Below are 20,277 nucleotides of genomic sequence, written 5' to 3' on the forward strand. Positions count from 1 at the left end.
GCAGGAGAGGTCCCAGAACTCAGTACCGCCTGGGAGACAGAACTCCCAGTCATGTCCACAACGTAAAACTTAACGAAGGGACCCGGGGAGGACCAGGAGGCCGCAGCACAGATGTCCTCCACCGAGGCCCCCCCTAACAGGGCGACAGAGGCCGCCACTCCACGAGTGGAGTGCGCCCTGACGCCACCAGGGGGGACCTGTCCAGCCAACGCGTAGCAAAGGGCAATGCCCTCGCACAACCAATGGAACAGGTGCTGCTTGGATAGTGCCTTACCTGCGTATGGGCCACCGTAACAAACAGTTGATCAGAAGCCCTGAGATCCTGCGTCCGACTGAGGTAAACCCCCAGTGCACGGACAGGACACGCCAGATGAAGGCTAGCCTCTAACTCACTAGCGTGAGGAGGCAGATGAAACGCCTGAACCACAATATCCCTGGAGCGAAAAGAGCTCCAGATATTCTTTGGCACGAAGACTGGATTAGGCCTCAGAGTCGCACCGCTATTGGCCCGAATAGACAGACACTCAGGCTGCACCGAGAGAGCACACAGCTCACCCACACGCTTAGCGGAGGTGATGGCCAGAAGGAACGCAGTCTTAAAAGACAGCTGCTCCAATGGCGCTTGCTCAAGAGGCTCAAATGGGGTCCAGGACCAGTTGGAGGTCCCAACTCGGAGACAGAGAACGTCCCACAGGCTTGAGACGCCGAGCGCCAAGCAGGAAACGTTTCACAAGAGGGTGGCTGAACATTGTACTGCCCCCAAAACCCACATGACAAGAGGATATAGTAGAGCCATATGAAATCAGTTTTATTTTTTTCCAAATTCCATTTTATTTTTTTCCAAATTCCGTTTTTTCCGTTTTAATATTTCAGAATTCTGTATTTTGCTTTGTACGCTCATGTTACCATCAGAAATAGTGTCTAATAAGTGGGAATTAATAAATGTCCACAATTTAATAAGATATAACAGTCCATTTAATAGGGCGGTCTTAAATACTTTGAAGCTTCGAAGCTTCGTTCGATGGGCATGGGATTCGAATATGAAAATAAAATTTGATTATTTAAAAAAAAAAAAAAATTATATATATTTTTGCAAAATCAACTCTGCCTCTCTTTGTTAACACTTTGACTGCCATGAGACGTCTTCTCACGTCTTTGCTGGCCATGCTAAAGTTGCCGGGGGACGCTGTACAGCGTCCTTATATCAATATTTCAAAAATCTGCGAAAAGCGCTGTAGAGGTTTTGCTGGTCGGCCCTATTACTTCCAGGCACTCGGTATAGCTTCCGGCACTCTAGCTCGTCACACTACATAGCGATCGATTGCCAATAACTCGATAAACAACATGATTTGGACGTATATACCATTATACAAGCTGGAGATGGACCGGGTAATAATATATCCCATAATGATAAAATTTCTACTCGACGATGATCGCCCAACGGCGCGCGGAGACTGGGGTGAGTTTCAGCGTGTAACGTTACCGTCTTCGATAATAACTGATATTATCAACATTTGACCCACATTAGATGATTGGTATAACGCTGCCCACGGAATTATAAACGCCCCCTCGCCCATCCGGTCAACATCAGATGACGTGTAGTAACTTCTAGAAGTACGTCTAGTTGGAATTTTTTATATCGCGCTGATTGCCATCAAACTGTATTTCATCATCAATATAATGCATTTGGGGCTATATATCACGTTCTGGAGAAAGCTGCAGAAAGAGATGAAAACATACTTATACATTAGACCATACTTTACTATGAATATGTGAATGAAAAAGTTTAACGTTGCTACACAATGAACAATACATATAGGACTTTGAATGGGCCCTAATAATGGCAATGTAGCAATAGAATTTAAAAAGTTATAGCCCTGCAAAGAAGGGGACTTTCTCCATAGACAAATAGCGCTGGCAATCTATGGTATATCATTAATTTAACCTTAGGCAACCAAAGTGTTAACTACAACAAGCAATGCTGTTTGTTATTTAAGATGACGGACTCGGCACTGACAGATTTGTGTTCATTGTGCTGCTTTTATAAAGCCTCAAATGACGGCTTACAATATTTCATGAAAGCAAAGTGTTTTGTTTGTCTAAGATTTTAAAAGGTTTAAACTTTACAGCACTGACAAAGTTGAACAAAGTGCTGTACAAGTTCCACAACATATAAAAAAAAAAAAAATGAATGCATTTTTTTTTTATAGTGGATTCGATTTTTATTGCTCAATTCCGCCCGCGATTCCGTGATCGCGGATTCCATATGGCTCTAGATATAGCTGCGGCGTATACCCTCACCGTCGAGGCCGACAGTATCCAGGATAGACTGGAGGAAGGAAAGAACAGCGTCCAGGGGGCAGGACACCGGATCCAGGCCCCCAACCTTACACCACTCTTGAAAAGCACGCCACTTACCCACGTAAACCGCGATAGTGGACGGAGCGCGCGCGTTCCGGATGGTGTCGACCACGGTAGGATTAAGACCCATCCCCTCCAGACTCACCCTCTCAGCAGCCAAACCTTCAGTGGCTGCCCCAGAACAGGGAACAGACACAGAGATCCGTGTGCCTCCCGCGGCGACCATGGAACAGGCCACGGCGGGGCTACCAAGAACTGGATCAGGACCGGGAACCACACAGCCATGCCCCGGTCCGGCGCGATCAGGATCAAAGTCCTGCGCTCCCGACGTACCCGCTCCAACAGCTGAGCTATCAGGTGTATGGGGGGGAACGCGTACAGAATCCCGGGCGGCCACGGATACATCGAGAAGGCATCCACCCCCAGGGGAGGATTGTCCCCCCGACTGACCGAGAACCATAAGGGGCACTGGTGAGACTGTCTGCTCGCAAACAGATCCACCGTGGCCTCCCCGAATCGGTCCCAGACCTGTTTGACTATGTCTGGACGTAGTCCCCACTCGTCGGGATGGGGACCGCCCCGCGACATCACATCTGCGCCCACATTCTCCTTGCCAGGGATGTGGAGCGCCCTCAGCCTGCACAGATTGAGAGACGCCCATAGCCAGAGCTCGACCGCCGCCTGGTGCAGTCTGTTGATATATACAACGCTGTCGTCGTGTTGTCCGTCCTGATCAACACGTGCTCGCCCACCACCAGGTGGCCGACCTGCTTGAGGACCAGAAGGACCTCCTTCAATTCCAACACATTGATATGCAGTGCAGACCGGGTAGCATGGTACGTCCAGCTGCCCCCTACTAAGTTGGTCCGACACGTCCGTCCCCCATCCCGTGAGGGAGGCGTCGGTGAAGACCGTGACGTGTGATAGCCTGCAGCCCATGGAGATCCCGCTGGTGAGGGTACCAGTCCTCCCCCAGTGGTCGAGATCCCCCAGTATTGACACGGGAACCTTCAGTCGTTTCCACTTGCCTCTCACCAGGTCTATTTTCATACTGGAAAACCACCTCTGAACCCTCCTCATAAATAGGAGGCCAAGAGAGACCACATAGTGAGCAGATGCCATCATACCGAGCAGACGCATCACGGACAGCGCCGTACCCGTCCTGCCTGTCCCCTCATGGGCCTTGAGCTTAGAACCAAGCCCAAGTACTCCACCTGTTGACTGGGAAGAGGAGTACTCTTCTTCCAGTTCACAGCAAAACCCAGACTGGTGAGGAATTCCACCACCAGCCTGGTCCAATCTTTCGCCGTCGACTAAAGACGCACTTCTTCAACCATTATCTGAATTAAAAAAAAAGAAAAAAAAAAAAATCTAACCCTAACTAACCGTACTGTCCTAATAAACTAACCTACACTGTAGCACTCAACACTTTGATGAACATTGTTGCTCAGCTGATAGAGTTGTGCCCTTCCTGATGGCTTGTCGTACAGAACTTGTAAGTCGCTTTGGATAAAAGCGTCAGCTAAATGACTAAATGTAAATGTAAAATGTAAATGGTATGAGACCTGGCGACCTCCTCCGACCGGCTGAGGAGCAGCATGTCGTCGAGATAGAAAATAACTCGTATCCCCTGACGACGTAGAGGCTCCAGCGCGGTCTCCACGCACTTGGTGAATGTGCGAGGGGCCAGAGAATAGCCGAACGGCAGCCTCTGGTATTCGTACGCCACACCCTGAAAAAGGAAGCGAAGGAATTTCCTGTGAGGAGGGAAGATCGGGATGTGAAAGTACGCATCCTTCAGGTCTATGGAGGTGAACCAGTCTCTCACTCTGACGGAGCTTATCAGGTGTTTGACGGTCAACATCCTGAACTGCCTCGCCACAATCAGCCGATTGAACGCAGACAGATCCAGAATAGGTCTGACACCTCCCGATTTTTTGGGCACCAGAAAATACCGGGAGTAAACGCCACGCATCGCGTCCTCCTTTGGGACCACGACGATGGCTTGCTTCGCCAACAGAGATTGGATCTCGTCGGCCAGGGCTGTCACTGCTGCTGACCCTGACAATAGGGTCTGTACCAAACCTGAAAACGGAGGGTGGGGTTGTGCAAACTGCAACACAAGTCCCCGCCTCAGCGTTCTCTCCATCCACCTCGACATATGGCACTGTTGTAGCCATATGTGATGATAATCCCAAAGCGCACCCGCCGCCACTTGGCGCTGGTCCGCCAGGAACCGTAGATAGGCGGCCCGGTCCCACCCGCTGTGCGTTGCCAACCCTGGACTCGCCAACCGCGTGAGCAGGGCGTCTTGCGGAGCCGGGATATCGCACCCTGACACTACCAACGAGGCAATCGCACCCAAGGGGGGACCCCAACAGAAAGGGCCGGTTTGATACGGGGGAAGCTTACATCACACTGGGTGACATAAGCTCCCCCACTGAACATCTCCCCGGCATGGACTGCTGAGGATCTGTTCTACAGCTGGACATGCAAGGCGTGTGGTTCCTACACACCGTAGCCCTGCAGTGATATTACTACCACTCAAATCACGCGTGCCTGACTGACCACCGCCGGGGGGGGGGGGGGGGGAGTGACTGGAGAGCGAGCTAGACACAGCTAGATGGCGACGTTTTTTTAGGGCGTGCTCATCTAATGTAGCCGATCCCTCGGCCGCCAAGGCTGTCGGCCTTGTGATCACCTGTTGTCTTTGTGTCCAGGGTACCTCAGGCGGGGCAAACATGGTCGCTGGCCAGGCCGCGCCCTCACCTCTGGCTGCGTGGTGTGGGGCCTAGGTCAAATACCGCCCGCGCTCCTGCGGAAAGACCAAAGAGTCTCTCTGCGGAGAGGGGAGCCCTGAGGAGAAGACGTTTCTCCTCCTCAAAGGAAGACTGCTCCAACCAAAGATGTCTGTGAACAAGCGTTGACAGCATCCTAGTCCTCCCTGCGGTTATAGCTTGCGACTGGGTTAAAAGCTGTATAACCTCAAAAACACCCGCAATGTTTTCAACGTCGGCTGGCCCTAAGGCCCCACTACCCGACACCATTGTGGACAGAAAAGCAGCCAACTGAGCAATGACACTGATCGCCGCTAAATTCCGTCCTGTGGCGGTATAAACTTCATCAGCCCATACAGCCACCTGCCGGGCCGACTCGCCCTCTGGCGTCGGCTTCCGGGTGGGACACCGTTCAACCATGCCAGGGCAAAGGACCGATGCTACCTGGCTCTCAAGCCACGGCACACCTGCCTTGCGCCCTGTTGTCAGCCCATCCACCCGTATAAAGGGTAAATAAGCCTCAGCAAAACCCCCCCACATTAGACACCGATTGACCTTCAGCAATGAAACGGTTAAGAGGGAAGAGTGACGACAGCCCAAGGCGGGGAACAAAGGAACGGCGTCCCAGCATTGTAGCATTAGCATTAGCCGCGCGCTCCAGGATAGCTGGGAAAACATCCAAAACAGAGTCATGACGACCATGTTTACCCAAATATCCTGCCCCTCGCGCCAATACATAACTCTGCTGTCTCACGGGACAACGAGCAGTATCACTCATGCTAGTATCAATGCCTGTTAGCGCAGGCCCTACCTGTGCACGACGTAGCTCGACTGCTAACCGTCGCACGACGTCCCTCGATCCGCTGTCACGAGACTAGGAAACCCCAGGACAGGCCCGATGCGTTGGTAGGATGTGCCGAGAAGATTGCAGGGGCTGGTGAACCTCTGGCGAATACTCAACATTGTGTAATTTATCCCTGCGTTTCATAACAGCTAGTTCACGGAGTGCACTGCTACTTCCGTGTTGGAAACAAAAAGAGGAAGGTAGAGTGTGACCATGTCCGGCGTCATATAGTGGGACGCAGGGGCGTGGCCTGGTCATGTGCATGTGAGTGCATTTGTTGTTTCGTGAGCACATTATGTGCTAGGAGATAAGAGATATCTCATAATGGCGAAGAGCGAGACGCGATTGGCCAGTATGATCATATAACTTAAATTATGGCTATGTGTCTAATACGCCCGTCGCTTATCAATTACTTGCTTGCAGTCAACATGTACGAAACGGATAGTTTTTTCATCGTTACATTTCCGTTTTATACCGTTTTGAATAAGAGTATAGTTTTGACATTTTTTTAAAAAATAAAAAAAATGATTCTGCAGGAATCGCCCTTTAGTGGAATACACACAACACGTTGTCATTTTCTGGCTGATTTATGAATTGTTTTCAAATAAACGCTAGATTATCTATAGTATATGTGTACTTATTATGCACGCTTGAGAAGCGGGCTGAAAAATCGATTATCTATGACCTGGTCAGCGCTAACGTCATACACGCACACACACAGACACGTTGTGAAATATGTGAAAAAAACATCTGATTACCCCAAAACTGGTAAAATAGATTCCTTACCTCAGATCAGATGTCTGCAAAAAGATTATTCCAATTCCTGATCGCCATTCCAAATATCGATCGTGTTTATTGATCCAACATTAGACCTCGAAACAGATAATCCACGCTGCTTTCGGTTGCCCCAATGAATGCAATAGTCTCCGGTTACATGCCTGAGAAGTAAAATGTGGAATCCGGAGTTTTCTTTTCACATGCATTTTCATTGAGTCCATTCCAATGGGTGCAATACCATCCGGGAGACGATAGGGGGCCCTTTTCGAGCTCATAGACAGTCCCAATGATAACGTGAGGCTGGATTGATGAAAAATGAATGGATATCGCTAATAAAAGAAATAACGATTAAATAACAAGATTTCTCGTCATTGGCACTGAACGCATGGCGGCCAACAACGAGATTTCTCGTCGTTGGCACTCAATGATTTAAAGGAATAATTTTTTATTTTACATTAACACTTTGGCTGCCAGGAGCCGTGTTAAAGCGTCATTCCCGGCCATGCTCAAGTTGCCGGAGGACGCTTTACAGCGTCCTTATATCAATATTTCAAAAATCTGCGATCGGATTCATATGTCCCCTCCGCTGGCCTGAGATCCACCAGGAGGACCCACTGAGTTCTCTGGCGGTTCAGGAGCGCCATCTGGTGGCCGATCGGCGCAATCGCTTAACAGGAAGTGGCATAGAGGTTGTGCTGGACGGCCGTATTACTTCCGGGCACTCGCTATAGGTCCCGGCATTCTAGCTTGTCAGAATACACAGCGATCGATTGCCAATAACTCGATAAACAACATGATTTGGACGTATATACCATTATACAAGCTGGAGATGGACCGGGTAAATCTACATCCCATAATGATAAAATTTCTACTCTACGATGATCGTCCAACGGCGCGCGGAGACTGGGGTGAGTTTTAGCGTGTAACGTTACCGTCTTTGATACTACCGTACTTTTCGCACTATAAGCCGCACCTGACTATAAGCCGCAGCAGCTAAATTGAATGATCTGTACATATATAAGCCGCACTGGACTATAAGCCGCAGGTGTTTTAATGTTTAATTACCATATGTAATTAGCATTGGGACACAATACTGTCGGACAAATAACAAACATTAACTCATTTACAAGTTGTATTAAGTTTAGCAAATAAGGGAACAGATAAATAAAATTTCAATGCAGTCAAAAAAGCAATATTTAGATGTTTACATTTTCGAGTTTGATCACGTCGAGTCACATATAAGCCGCACCGTTATATAAGCCGCAGGGTCGAAAAATGGGGAAAAAAGCCGCGGCTTATAGTCAGAAAAGTACGGTAACTGCTATTATCAACATTTGACCCACATTAGATGATTGGTATAACGCTGCCCACGGAATTATAAACGCCCCCTAGCCCATCCGGTCAACATCAGATGATGTGTAGTAACTTCTAGAAGTACGTCTAGTTGGAATTTTTTATATCGCGCTGATTGCCATAAAACTGTATTGCATCATCAATATAATGCATTTGGGGCTATAGATCACGTTCTGGAGAAAGCTGCAGAAAGAGATGAAAACATACTTATACATTAGACCATACTTTACTATGAATATGTGAATGAAAAAGTTTAACGTTGCTACACAATGAACAATACATATAGGACTTTGAATGGGCCCTAATAATGGCAATGTAGCAATAGAATTTAAAAAGTTATAGCCATGCAAAGAAGGGGTACTTCTCCATAGACAAATAGAGCCGGCAACCTATGGTGTATCATGAATTTAACCCATGGCAACCAAAGTGTTAAGTGGTATGAAATACTTGCTAATAGTGTAATCGATGCAAAGCCATTCTCTTGGTACCGTGGTCGAAATTCTGGGCAGCTACAGACAGGCAGCACATGGGGGCCGGTAACAAAAAGGTTTAAATCCACACCACAGCATGCAAACAGACATTTTAACCATCCACAACAGAATACAGCAGTCCTTGTGTATTTCTGATGCTTGATTCTTCTCTCAGACCGGCGCAATGTCTTCGCTAGCTAGATGGCCCAAGTGCATAGTAATACACTAGCTTCCTCGAGCAACAAAATGATGTCGCGTCAGTCTGAGAGAAGAATCAAGCATCGTAAATCCAGTACATTTGGACTGCAGTATTTTGTAGTTCTGGCTTTTTGTTCCTGGACCCCGTGTCTGAAGCTTCCTGGCTCGCTCAGAACACAACCAGAACTTTGACTACAGGGTTTGGTAACTAAGCCAATGGACTATGCTATCGATTACATTACTGGCAAGTATTTCATACCACTTTATATAAAATAAATTGAGCTATCCTGTTAAAATGTATTTCCCCATCTTCATTTCCATCAACCCCCCCACTCTTTTCATCTGTACCAGGGGCGCGGCGATTCGTGACGCTGGACTTCGGCCGCCCCGTGCTGCTGACGGACGCCCTGATCCCGACCTGTGGGGACCTGGCGTCTCTATCCATTGACATCTGGACGCTGGGCGAGGAGGTGGACGGCCGGAGGCTGGTGGTGGCCACTGACATCAGCACCCATTCCCTCATCCTGCATGACCTGCTGCCTCCACCCGTCTGCAGGTTCATGAAGGTCTGTTTGATCGTCTCTGGATATGTATGAGTAGAGATCATAGAGATGTATAGAGTGCACACTTTGATCTTCTTCTACAACTTGTGAAGGGGAAATTGACTGTTCTCATGTGTATACTGAAATAGGAAAGGGATAATTTAGTTATTCTGCTCCCTCGGCTTGGAACATGTTACAGAATGACCTGAAACACTCTCACTATGTATCACTGGATGCTAGGCTTGGGCGGTATGATGGTATTACGGTATACCAGGGTATTTAGAAATCCCGTCGTTATGATTTTCAATACCGTGACGTCACAGACTGTGTGCCATGCGACGTTATAGGGTGTTCCTGTGGGTCGCCCATCTCGCATGCGTGTGACAAATAAAGACTTATTCTTCTATAGAAAAGAAGAAAGAAGGGGTACTTCTCCATAGACAAATAGAGCCGGTGTTCTGCGGAATCCTACTGCCTCCTCGAAAACTACTGCCGTAGCGCGACTCGCTAGACGCGTCTGCAAAATTCCACTGCTCTGCTGAGAACTACTGCCGGTGACGTCAGTGCTGCGAAATTCCACTACTACTTCCTCGAAAACTGCTGCCGTAGCGCGAATCGACTATATCTTTGGACAGCTGGGTGACGTCACCCTATAGTTCACTCCGAATTCCAACAGGTGTACCGACATTTTATCATCTACAAATACATTCGGATGATATTGTTTAAGATATATCAACAAGACTCAACAAGACGTTCGTCAGCAAGGTGGCAGAATATTGTAGAGTGAACGATTGTGGGTCATGCGCATGCGTGCGCAAGCACAGGAGCGCTGTCAGCAGAATTCAGCAGAGTAGTTGTTTTTAATCTAATTGTTAATACATATATATCGCTATCAAAGAATGCTCCCACTACAGAATCATTTTATATGACCTCACTACTCACTCCATGTATACTGTATGCATATGGTGAGCATATTTTTATACTCTATCATAACATTTTTATGTAAGATTTCTGGGGTAAGGTATTTCAATACACCAATATATCGCTATCAAATAAACTCAGAATTCAGGGAACAAAACTGTTGCTTTTAACCATGGATTTATTTATATACACTCCATGTATACTGTATGCATATGTTGAACAAAAAAAACATTGAACAACATGTTATCAGTTATCAACATTCAAACTTATTTACAGTATTTATTTACAGTTTTGATTGTACAGTTCCCCCCCCCCCCCCACCCACCCAACCTCATCCAATGTACAGTTTCTACGTCAAATGTATATATACTCTCTTTTCTGGACTCTTTTGGTATCACAAACAGTACTCAAATTTGAACATCTGGTACATTTTATCATCTACTTTATACATGCTTTATACATTCTGCTGCAAAGCCAATTGCATGCAAATATTTACATGCTTATACAGTAATAAGTTATGTATGTACAAATATGCGGTCCACCTGTTCTCCATTGCTATACAGACCAGGGTACAGCTGCGTGTCAGCTGGGTGTCGTCATCGTCACATTTTGGTGTACGACATTTTATCATCTACTTTATACATGCTTTATACATTCTGCTGCAAAGCCAATTGCATGCAAATATTTACATGCTTATACAGTAATAAGTTATGTATGTACAAATATGTTTTAAGATATTGCGTCACCATCAACAAGTCAAACAAGACGTTCGGCAGCAGAATTTTGTAGCTGAAAACGAGTCGAAAGGGATTGTGGGTCATGCGCATGCGTGCGCAAGCGCAGGAGCGCTCGGCAGTAGAATTCTGCAGGGAGTAGGATTTTGCAGAACACCGGCAACCTATGGTATATCATGAATTTAACCCAAGGCAACCAAAGTGTTAAATAAAGGTTATATCAAACATTTTAAATAATACCACCACCTAGTGGCTTTAACGCAGAACATTCTGTGTTCCAACCACCACTGATTCTCAAATGAGGAAGAAGCAGTGTTGGCTTCTGGATAGAACACAGGTGGAGTTTTCAGAATGTGTGCAGTAGCAGTGGGAACACTTTGGCTGTACTGTGTACGGTATATAGAAAGTGCTAACTCTAGCTTTAACCTCTTTGGTTTGGATCAATGGAGGCCTTGCACAGAATGTTTGTGTAGTTCTCTCTTCCTGTAACCATTGGTAACCACTTTCAAAAGAAAATGCCTAGTTTCTGTGCAGTGGTAGAGTAGTTCAAATGCATTTATTTAATTTAATACATTTTTGTTGACATGGTAACAGTTGTTTTGCACAACTCTATTGCGACTCTTCCAACATCACGATGTTTGCAGACCTATCGTATATTCTATATTATAGCTATGGAGACAATAGTATGGCTTATTTGAAAGGCAATATTTATACTCAAACAGGGAACAAACCGTTTATTTCTACATACCTTCATTCCTGCGCAATCCCAGGCTAAAACCCGTCCCGTTTCAAAATAATCCAGTCTCGTTTCCTGGAACGCAAGATCTTACGGTGTTTTCTGTGCAGCATGCACATTTCGTGCAGGTTGCTCGCCTGTAGGGCTGTCTTAAAGCTTCGTTCGATGGGCATGGCATTCGAATATGAAAATAAAATGCGATTATATTATATTAAACCTTTTTTTTTTTTTTTTTTTTTTTGCTGCAAAATCAACTCTGCCTCTCTTTGTTAACTACAACAAGGGGGGGGGGGTCCCTCGCGGACTCATTTTCTGACGCTGGGATCATCACAAAGGCATGTTTTATGATGGAGTTTGGTAAAATAGACGTTACCTTTGTCAGCAGGTCCACCAAAACCCTGTCCACTCTTGCTCCGAAGTGTCTGAGTCAGAACAGGAACAATTTAAATAAATAACGTTAGTTGGCTCTAGGCGATCGCCATTGCCGAACGTTAGTTGGCTCTAGTCTGGAGATAACATTACATCCAAACAGCCTGTTTGGAAATACTAGAATTCAACATAGTCTGGTGAAAACGCACCTTATGTTATGGATGGATCGTCACCGTTTGACCTCTTCATAATAATCTCTAATAGTTCGCTCTAGGCGATTCATTGCCGAACGTTAGTTGGCTCTAGTCTGGGGTGCTCTCAACTCGGCAACAGATAATGTTACATGCTCGGCCGGTTTGACTATAGTATTTTTATGATTTACCAGAAGTGCTATCTATCTAGGTCGTCCTCGGACGGGCCCTCCGTCGGTGCTTCCAGTCATCCCGATCCTCCATGCATCTGGCTAGCTCGCCGGTGCTTTCTGTTCCCCCATCTCTCCTGAGTAAGTCCACGTAGGTTAGTGTGGGACGTCCTTGTGATCGATGCCCGTGTGTTGGCTCCCACAGCACAAGTTTGCTGGTTGGCAGCTCATGGTGTCTCTGGCAGTGACCTGCCAGCCTCATTCTCCTGACTGCCACTTTCTCGCTCACCCTTAGCACCCCCCATACAAGTTTGCGTTGGCGACATGCTCATCCCTGTTGATGTTGAGCACCACATGCATCATTCTGGTGTAGCACCCATCCAGGGACTTCTGCAGGGTGGGCTTCAGGGTCCAGCATTCACTGCCATAGAAAAGGACAGACTCAACTGTTGCATGAAAGAAGTTGAGCTTGATTTGACGGGGAGGTTGGATTTCCACACACTGGTCATGCCGTTCAGAGCCCTCCACGCAAGCGCCTTCCTCACTTTAAGGTGTTGCTCGGATGAGTTGACCCACGAGCCCAGGTATTTGAAATCACCGACTTCCTTTAGAGCAGTGCCTCCTGTTGTCGTTAGAGGTGGATGATCCGGGAGGATGTTATACATTATGACTTCGGTTTTCTTGGCATTTAGCCTAAGGCCAACCTTGGCGCACTCCATCTCCACTCTGCACAGGAGTTCCTGTGCCTGCTCTACGTGGTCAGTGCAGGGAAGTGCTGAGTCCAATGTCGTCTGGTGAAAACGCTTATCGTCCATAAGTGTGATTGTTTTGTCCTCTTCATAATAATCTCCAATAGTTCGCTCGCCATTGCAGTTCGCAGGCTAGTGGCTACTACTGTGCCCAGCAATGAATGAGCAACCCCCCCCCCCACAGTAAACTAGCCCAGTTCAAAAGATAGGCGATACTGCCACTTATCGGGATTCGATCATCATTTCAATTTGAATTCACTCAGAGGTACCAGGATCACACAACAAGGTCCGGCTGACTGTTTAGTATAATAATAATAATCTAATTTTTTTTTAACGAGTATACTAGTTTTTTGGCGTCCAATGAGTTAAGAAGTTAACGAGAATGAATGTTACATCATTAGCAAGTGAACAACAATTTCTGTTTAAATTTGCATTGATTTCTAATCGAAAAGTGAATTAATCCCAACCCTGTTGTCTATGGTAGGAGTTGCTTTCATTCATGTCACTTTGTGTCGCCAGTTCAATTAAGTTCAAACCAAATGCTTACGAGGAGGACAAAGAAATGGCTTAGATGCGAGCACTGACATCATGTTTCCAAGTTTTCCCAATTCCCTAGTCTGGAGATTGTACCTGACAGAAAGAGTAGCTCGGTTATCTCTATTACTATGTAAATGTATTAGGGGTGCACGATATTGATTTTTTGATATCGATAACTTTCTGCTCCTCAAGGTCGATACCGATAACCGATAAAATATATATATTTATTGTATTATAAAAAAAATTCCTGTAGTTTTGACCTAACCAGATTTATCATGACATGAGCGTTACTACTATGAACAAAACAAAGCCAAGAGAACAGTTTTGACTCTTCAAATAGAGTGACTATATTTATTTTTCCAAATAAATATAATTTGAGTCAATCACAAAATTCACAATCCGTCAATGTCATTAACAATGAGTTTCCCTGAACAATGAGTGAACTAAAAACCAACAGGTATTGTGCTTTTTCAGGACTCGGCAGATAAAACATTTGACGCTATAGGAGAGGAGACTGTTGTGGTCTTGGTCCATGAAACAACTATTACTTGGCATTTATAGGACAGCACGCCTCAAAAAGAATTAAATAAACCAAACAAATCATCTCTGTCAAACGTCTTTAATTTTGCAAACGCCTCAATAGGTACAAGCCGTGCCGGTTCCTTTGCAGCTGGCTTTGGATTAGCTTAGCCTTTAGCTGCTCGGCGTCGTCGGATTTTAATACACCATCGTAGCGGTGGTGATGTTTTCAGGTGACTTATTAGGTTGGATGTGTTATAGCTTGTTGCCCCTTTCCCTCCTCGTGGAACTTCTGCATTTGTTACAAATAGCAAGCAAACAATTTTCCTCTGAAACTTTGAAAAAGTCCCACACTACCGACGACGCCATCTTTGTTTACTATCCGCGCTGCTTCTGAAACTTACGTGGCTACGTCACAGCCAGGCATGAGAAAGGGAGCGCTGGATTTGTGAAAAACTCCCTCTTCCTAAACCACACGCTATCAGTCGTACCACAGTACTGGCAAAACGGGAGGAGCCTACAGTAAAAACAAACGCCCTTCATCCCAATCCACCCACACCGGATTTTTTTTTTTTTTTTTTTTTTTTTTTTTTTTTTTTTTTTTTTTTTAATATTATTGATCTTTTTCCCCCTCCATTTTCCTCCGATTTTCTCCCATCCCAATGTTAGTCGTATGCCAATTCCCAGTCCCTTCCTGGTCGCTGCGCACTTACCCCCCACAATCAGATCATCTGGGAGAGTGGAGGCTACCACGTGCTTCCTCCGACACACGTCCAGCCAATCACCGCTTCTTTTCACCTGGCAGCGCGGATTCTCATCGAGAGGGCGTAGCGTGTGGGAGGACCACACTATCCCCCTCAAGTCCTATCCGCGCTTAGCAGGCGCCCCGACCGAACTGTAGGAGTCGCTGTTTACAACGACCCGGACCCACCCCGCCAGCTTATCCCACCCTCTAATACAGCCAATTGTATTAGTGCAGACGGCCAGCCAAGCTGGTGACAACCCCGGAACTGTGAGCTGGATTCGAACAGGCGAATCCAGCTCACAGCTCCGGGGTTGGTGACGAACGCAATCTCCGCTCGGCCACCTAACCGCCTTCACACCGGATTTCTTTTAACCAAATAATTTATTATATATTATCGGAGCTATAAATAATGTTATCGGGTTTATCGGGATGACGTCATAATTGCTGATATCGGCCCGATAATTATCGTGCATCCCTAAAATGTATTTGTTTTGATGTCAACTTGAGTCAGTAGATCCAAGTTACTAATAAGTCCTTGTAGGTTACTTGATGTTCCTTTTTAGTTTTACCTAAAGCGTTTCCCTTCCTTTGCTTTCCTCACTCCACCCACAGATCACTGTGATTGGCCGCTATGGCAGCACCAACGCACGGGCCAAGATCCCACTGGGCTTCTACTATGGCCACACCTACATCCTACCCTGGGAGAGCGAGCTGAAGCTGATGCACGACCCCCTGCGGGGCGAGACCGATGCGGCCAGCCAGCCGGACGTGGACCAGCACCTGGCCATGATGGTGGCCCTGCAGGAGGACATCCAGTGCAGGTGAGCGAGGAGTTTACACCCCCTTGTCTTTGGGAGTTAAGTGCCTTGCTCAAGGGGAGTAGAGGATGTTACTTATTCCAGGGTTCCCGTGGGGTCTTGAAAAGTGTTTAAATATGATTTATTTAGTCTTTTAGGCCTTAAAAGGTCTTAAACTATTTTGATAGGTATTAAACATTTATTGGATTAGGAAACTACTTCTATGTTGGGATAACTTCTCTGAATCACGCTTAAATATGTTTGTGGCGAAATGTTCACGCTGCAAAGTAAGCAGTATGGTAATAGTGTAATCCATTCCGTTCCCCTCCAACAATCTGTATGGAATTACTTTTCATAGACATTTTCCTTTATAATATTTTGCCACTATGGCTGTGAAATAGGTATTCAATTCAAAGTCACAAAGGTCTTAAACTTGTTAAAACCTGCAGCAACCCTGTATTTGATTTAAAAACAGTAATGGAGTCTGAGGCCCTAATTGATTCTGGGAGCTAAGTCCATAGTCATGGGCCCAGTCCTGAAAAGGCACATTCCCCCATAGTGTTCAGCTTTGTCCGGGGCAAATTGAGGAGGTCTGGGCCTTAGTGGCAGTGATGAGAAGCTCCTGAAGGTAGGTTGGACCGGTGCAATTTATGGCCTTAAATACCAACAGGAGTGTCTTAAAAGTGATACGCTGGTTTATTGGAAGCCAGTGAAGGGAGTGGAGAACCGGGAAAATGTGATGGGATTTCCACGTTTTGGTGAGGATCCGGGCTGCACTGTTTTGGACATAATGTATCCTCTGGATGGATTTGACTGGGAGACCTTCAAGCAGAGAGTTACAGTAGTCGATGCGGGAGGTGACTAAGGCATGAACCAGTTTTTCTGCATCAGGTTTTCAGTGGTTACAAGCCTGCATCTCTGATCATCCTTGAATTCATCTATCGTTTTAATAAATTATTTTACTGAATGATATTGAGTGACTCCCTCTTACCTCTTTACCCAGGTACAACCTGGCCTGCCACCGGCTGGAGACCCTGCTCCAGAACATTGACCTGCCACCGCTGAACAGCGCCAACAACGCCCAGTACTTCCTCCGCAAGCCCGACAAGGCCGTGGAGGAAGACCAGCGCGTATTCTCTGCCTACCAGGACTGCATCCAGCTGCAGCTGCAGCTCAACCTGGCCCACCATGCCGTCCAGAGGCTGCGCGTGTCCCTGGGCGCCGGCCGCAAGGTGCTGCCTGATACCGGGGCCAGGGAGCTGGTCCAGAACTCCTCTACTGAGCAGCTGAGGACCATCATCCGCTACCTGCTGGACACTCTGCTCAGCCTGCTGCACTCCAACAACGGTGAGGAGGGGGCTGGATGGCAGGGTTTGGTTGGGGGTGATCTTCTTTGTTTGTGTTTAGACATAATGGATGGTATGTACCAGGGTTAGAAATTAACATTTTTTTTCAAGGGCTTTTTTTTGCCCCCCCCCCCCTAATTGATTTTCGGGGGCTTTTTTTTTCTTTTCTCTGGGGCACTGCATTTTTATGATAAACGGTTATTAAACATCCTTATCATTTAAAAAATACAACTCAATTAATCTAATCTCCACGACTCCATCATACTCCGCTTTAAAAAAAAATTGAGGACCTGGGGAATCTGCTTCTCAGACTCTTTTTCCTTCGTGTTTTTATAGTTTGATAAAAAAACGCTCCATCTTGTCTGTCTTCAAAATGCCATCAAATGCTGGTGAGCTGCTCACCTGCTAATGTGAGAGGGTGGGGTGGGGAGAGTGACGTCGACATCGGCGTCTGATCAAAACAGATTTAATAAATCACGTCTTTCACTCGTCAGTTAAATAAATAGTAATATACATTTTTATACTATGTTTGATAACGTAATGTTAATGACATTAATAATGTCTCCATATATATATATCATTAGTAAACTGTCTGGGGCTTTTTGTCCCCCCCGGCCCCCCTTAACATGAGGGAAGCCGAGAACGCATAGTTGTCAGTGCGCACAGGGGTGAAATTGTGTGTCACAGCTGGGAGCGTTGCAGTGTTTGCAATGGAGGAGAAGTTTGGTTCACTTGTAAATAAACTATTCACATAAATGAAACAAAACGTAATGTTAGTGTCTCCATCAGGGTTTCCGTTAGAAAATACTGGGGCCGGTCTCCGTGTCCTGGAAGATTTCAATCTCCCGGACAAATGTGAGAAATTCCGGTCAGTTTATTGAGCTTAAAAACAATTGATAGGCAGGCTATATAAAGAATGACATCCCCAAGGCATGTAAATTTATAATATTTTAACTTAAAACTAGGCTACTTTTGCGTATATACAGTCATTAATATATTCCAAATAAAATAAGTCCCTCGAGACTCCGTGCTGCTGCTGACGAAGCGATAAACTCATCCCAATAGTATGCAACTGCAGAGCCAGCGGCGCTATCAGGTCCGGTCTGGGGACCGCTCAGCAGCGCCACCCACCCAATGGCTGAATTGCCAATGGCTGAATTGGAGTATTGCACTGTGCGGGCACAACTGTGAGCTCTGCGGCTCTGCAGTGCTTCTCGATAATCCAGCACCAAGCTCCGCCATTCTCATCAGCAAACCACAGGTCGTGAGGGAATTATTTTCACAGGACATTATGACCGGAGATATTTAAATATGTCGGACTTCAACAGAATATATATATATAATTAGTAAACTGTCGGGGGCATTTTGTGCCCCCCTTAACTGATTTTCGAGGGCATTTTGTCAATTTTCACGGGCATTTTGCCCCAAGCCCCCGTTAATTTCTAACCCTGGTATGTACACATAATGTGTGGGTAGGGCTCGGTATTGGCACTGATTACCCGATTCACAAGGTCTCGATTTGATTTAGATTAAATTAGATTTGCCTGCCATTGTTGTCAAAACTCAAAAGATGTCATTTAGTCAACTGAATTTCTCTAGTAGTTTAGCAGAAACTCTGCAGGAGGTGCGCTAGGAATAACATTTAGCGGAAATCTTCACACATCCACTGAAAAAAGTTCAATGATTAAAATCTTGGGATTTTAACAAATAAATAAGAAAAATAAGGATTAATTTAGATTTAAATGAGATATCCATAATTTCCCCCAATATTTCTTCCTGGCCCTGTATGTGGCTGAACCTAAAGAAAGTGCTGCTTGATCCCTTCATCAAACTTCTGATCTGTAACAGCTCATAACAACAGACTGTGTTTAACTGTCTGTGCTCATCCATAATCCATTTAGTATTTATGTATGTATGTAGCGCATATGTTTGCAGTGTGTGTTTTTGTCCTCGAGTGTGCATGCATATACATTTTTTGTGGGCATACAGGGGAATGTGCAAAAAAAAAAAAACGCTATATTTGACATGATTTATTTCTGTGTCTGGTTTTGAAGCATCCATTTTTCAAGGCCAAAATGTCTTTGAAGAAATGTATTATTTGCAGCCTCTGCTTGTTCCTGTTCTCGCCTGGCTTTGTATGGAGATTGGAGAGATGCATATTTAATGGCTTTTATTGATTTATAAATTATAATTTTTTATTATTTTACACACACACACACACACACACACACACACACACACACACACACACACACACACACACACACACACACACACACACACACACACACACACACACACACACACACACACACACACACACACACTTAAAAGTAGCTAGCATTCTCAAAGTTATCCTACGGTTAGCCGGGAATCCCTGGGTGCTGTGAAAGTACATTTAACAATCTTCTCTCCTCTTAAACAATCTCCTTCCACACATACGCCATTATCATATATAGTTTCATGAGGCTGCTCTCATGAAAGGGAATAATGCATTGTCTCCCTAGCTGCGAGCACTTTCTGTCTGCCTTTGATTGTGCTCAGCCTCACTATCCTCTGTGAATTCCAATGGGCTCCAATGTTGTCGGAAGAATGTCTTTCTCTTCAAACTCGCCTCATTATTCCCACAACCCTGAGGAGGGCCCTTTGCCTTGGAGAGGCAGTTAGAGGAGACGGATATGGAGATGTGTTGCGCGGAAGAAACATTTCTCAAGAGCGTGTAGGTTTTTTCGTGGTACAATATTCATGAGAAGCAACTTGAGGAGATGTGTCGTCTTGACATTTTTGTAGTTTTTTTTTTCTCACTCGTGCATTTAACATTGTTGCAGTTGTGTGTTTGCACAGGTCTGTTTGTCGTCTGGTCATGCTGTCGTCTTTCTCACCCTCCATCCATCTCCTTCTTCTGTATTAATTTCCTCATTATCTCGCTACCTTTTCTTCCTTCCCCTCCCTCCCAAACCCCTCAGGAAGAGCTACCCATACAGCAAAGTCTCGACTCTCCAGAGTCTACAATTTTCCCTTTCATCTTCATGAAGTTTTAAATACTTTGGCTAACTTCCGAGGAGTTGGTTAGACAATAGAATCTCTAAATACTTGCAAGGTTTCCCCAAAGCGAGACCCGACGCAGTGTTGCTCTAGGCG

At 45.8% G+C, this 20,277-nt stretch overlaps 1 protein-coding gene across 5 annotated transcripts in view; it reads left to right on the forward strand.

Annotated features, from left to right (window-relative positions):
* birc6 (baculoviral IAP repeat containing 6) overlaps window positions 1-20,277 on the forward strand; it is a 384,970-nt gene that overhangs the window by 125,630 nt on the left and 239,063 nt on the right. For all 5 annotated transcript variants that reach the window (XM_084322229.1, XM_084322232.1, XM_084322231.1 and 2 more), the window contains exons 27-29: window positions 9,132-9,346; window positions 15,606-15,814; window positions 16,794-17,137. In XM_084322229.1, the coding sequence (XP_084178355.1) occupies window positions 9,132-9,346; window positions 15,606-15,814; window positions 16,794-17,137 (768 nt within the window). The remainder of the gene's footprint in view (window positions 1-9,131; window positions 9,347-15,605; window positions 15,815-16,793; window positions 17,138-20,277) is intronic.

Source organism: Notolepis coatsorum (assembly GCF_963971535.1).
Source record: "Notolepis coatsorum genome assembly, chromosome: 9".
In the NCBI taxonomy this organism is placed as follows: Eukaryota; Metazoa; Chordata; class Actinopteri; order Aulopiformes; family Paralepididae; genus Notolepis; species Notolepis coatsorum.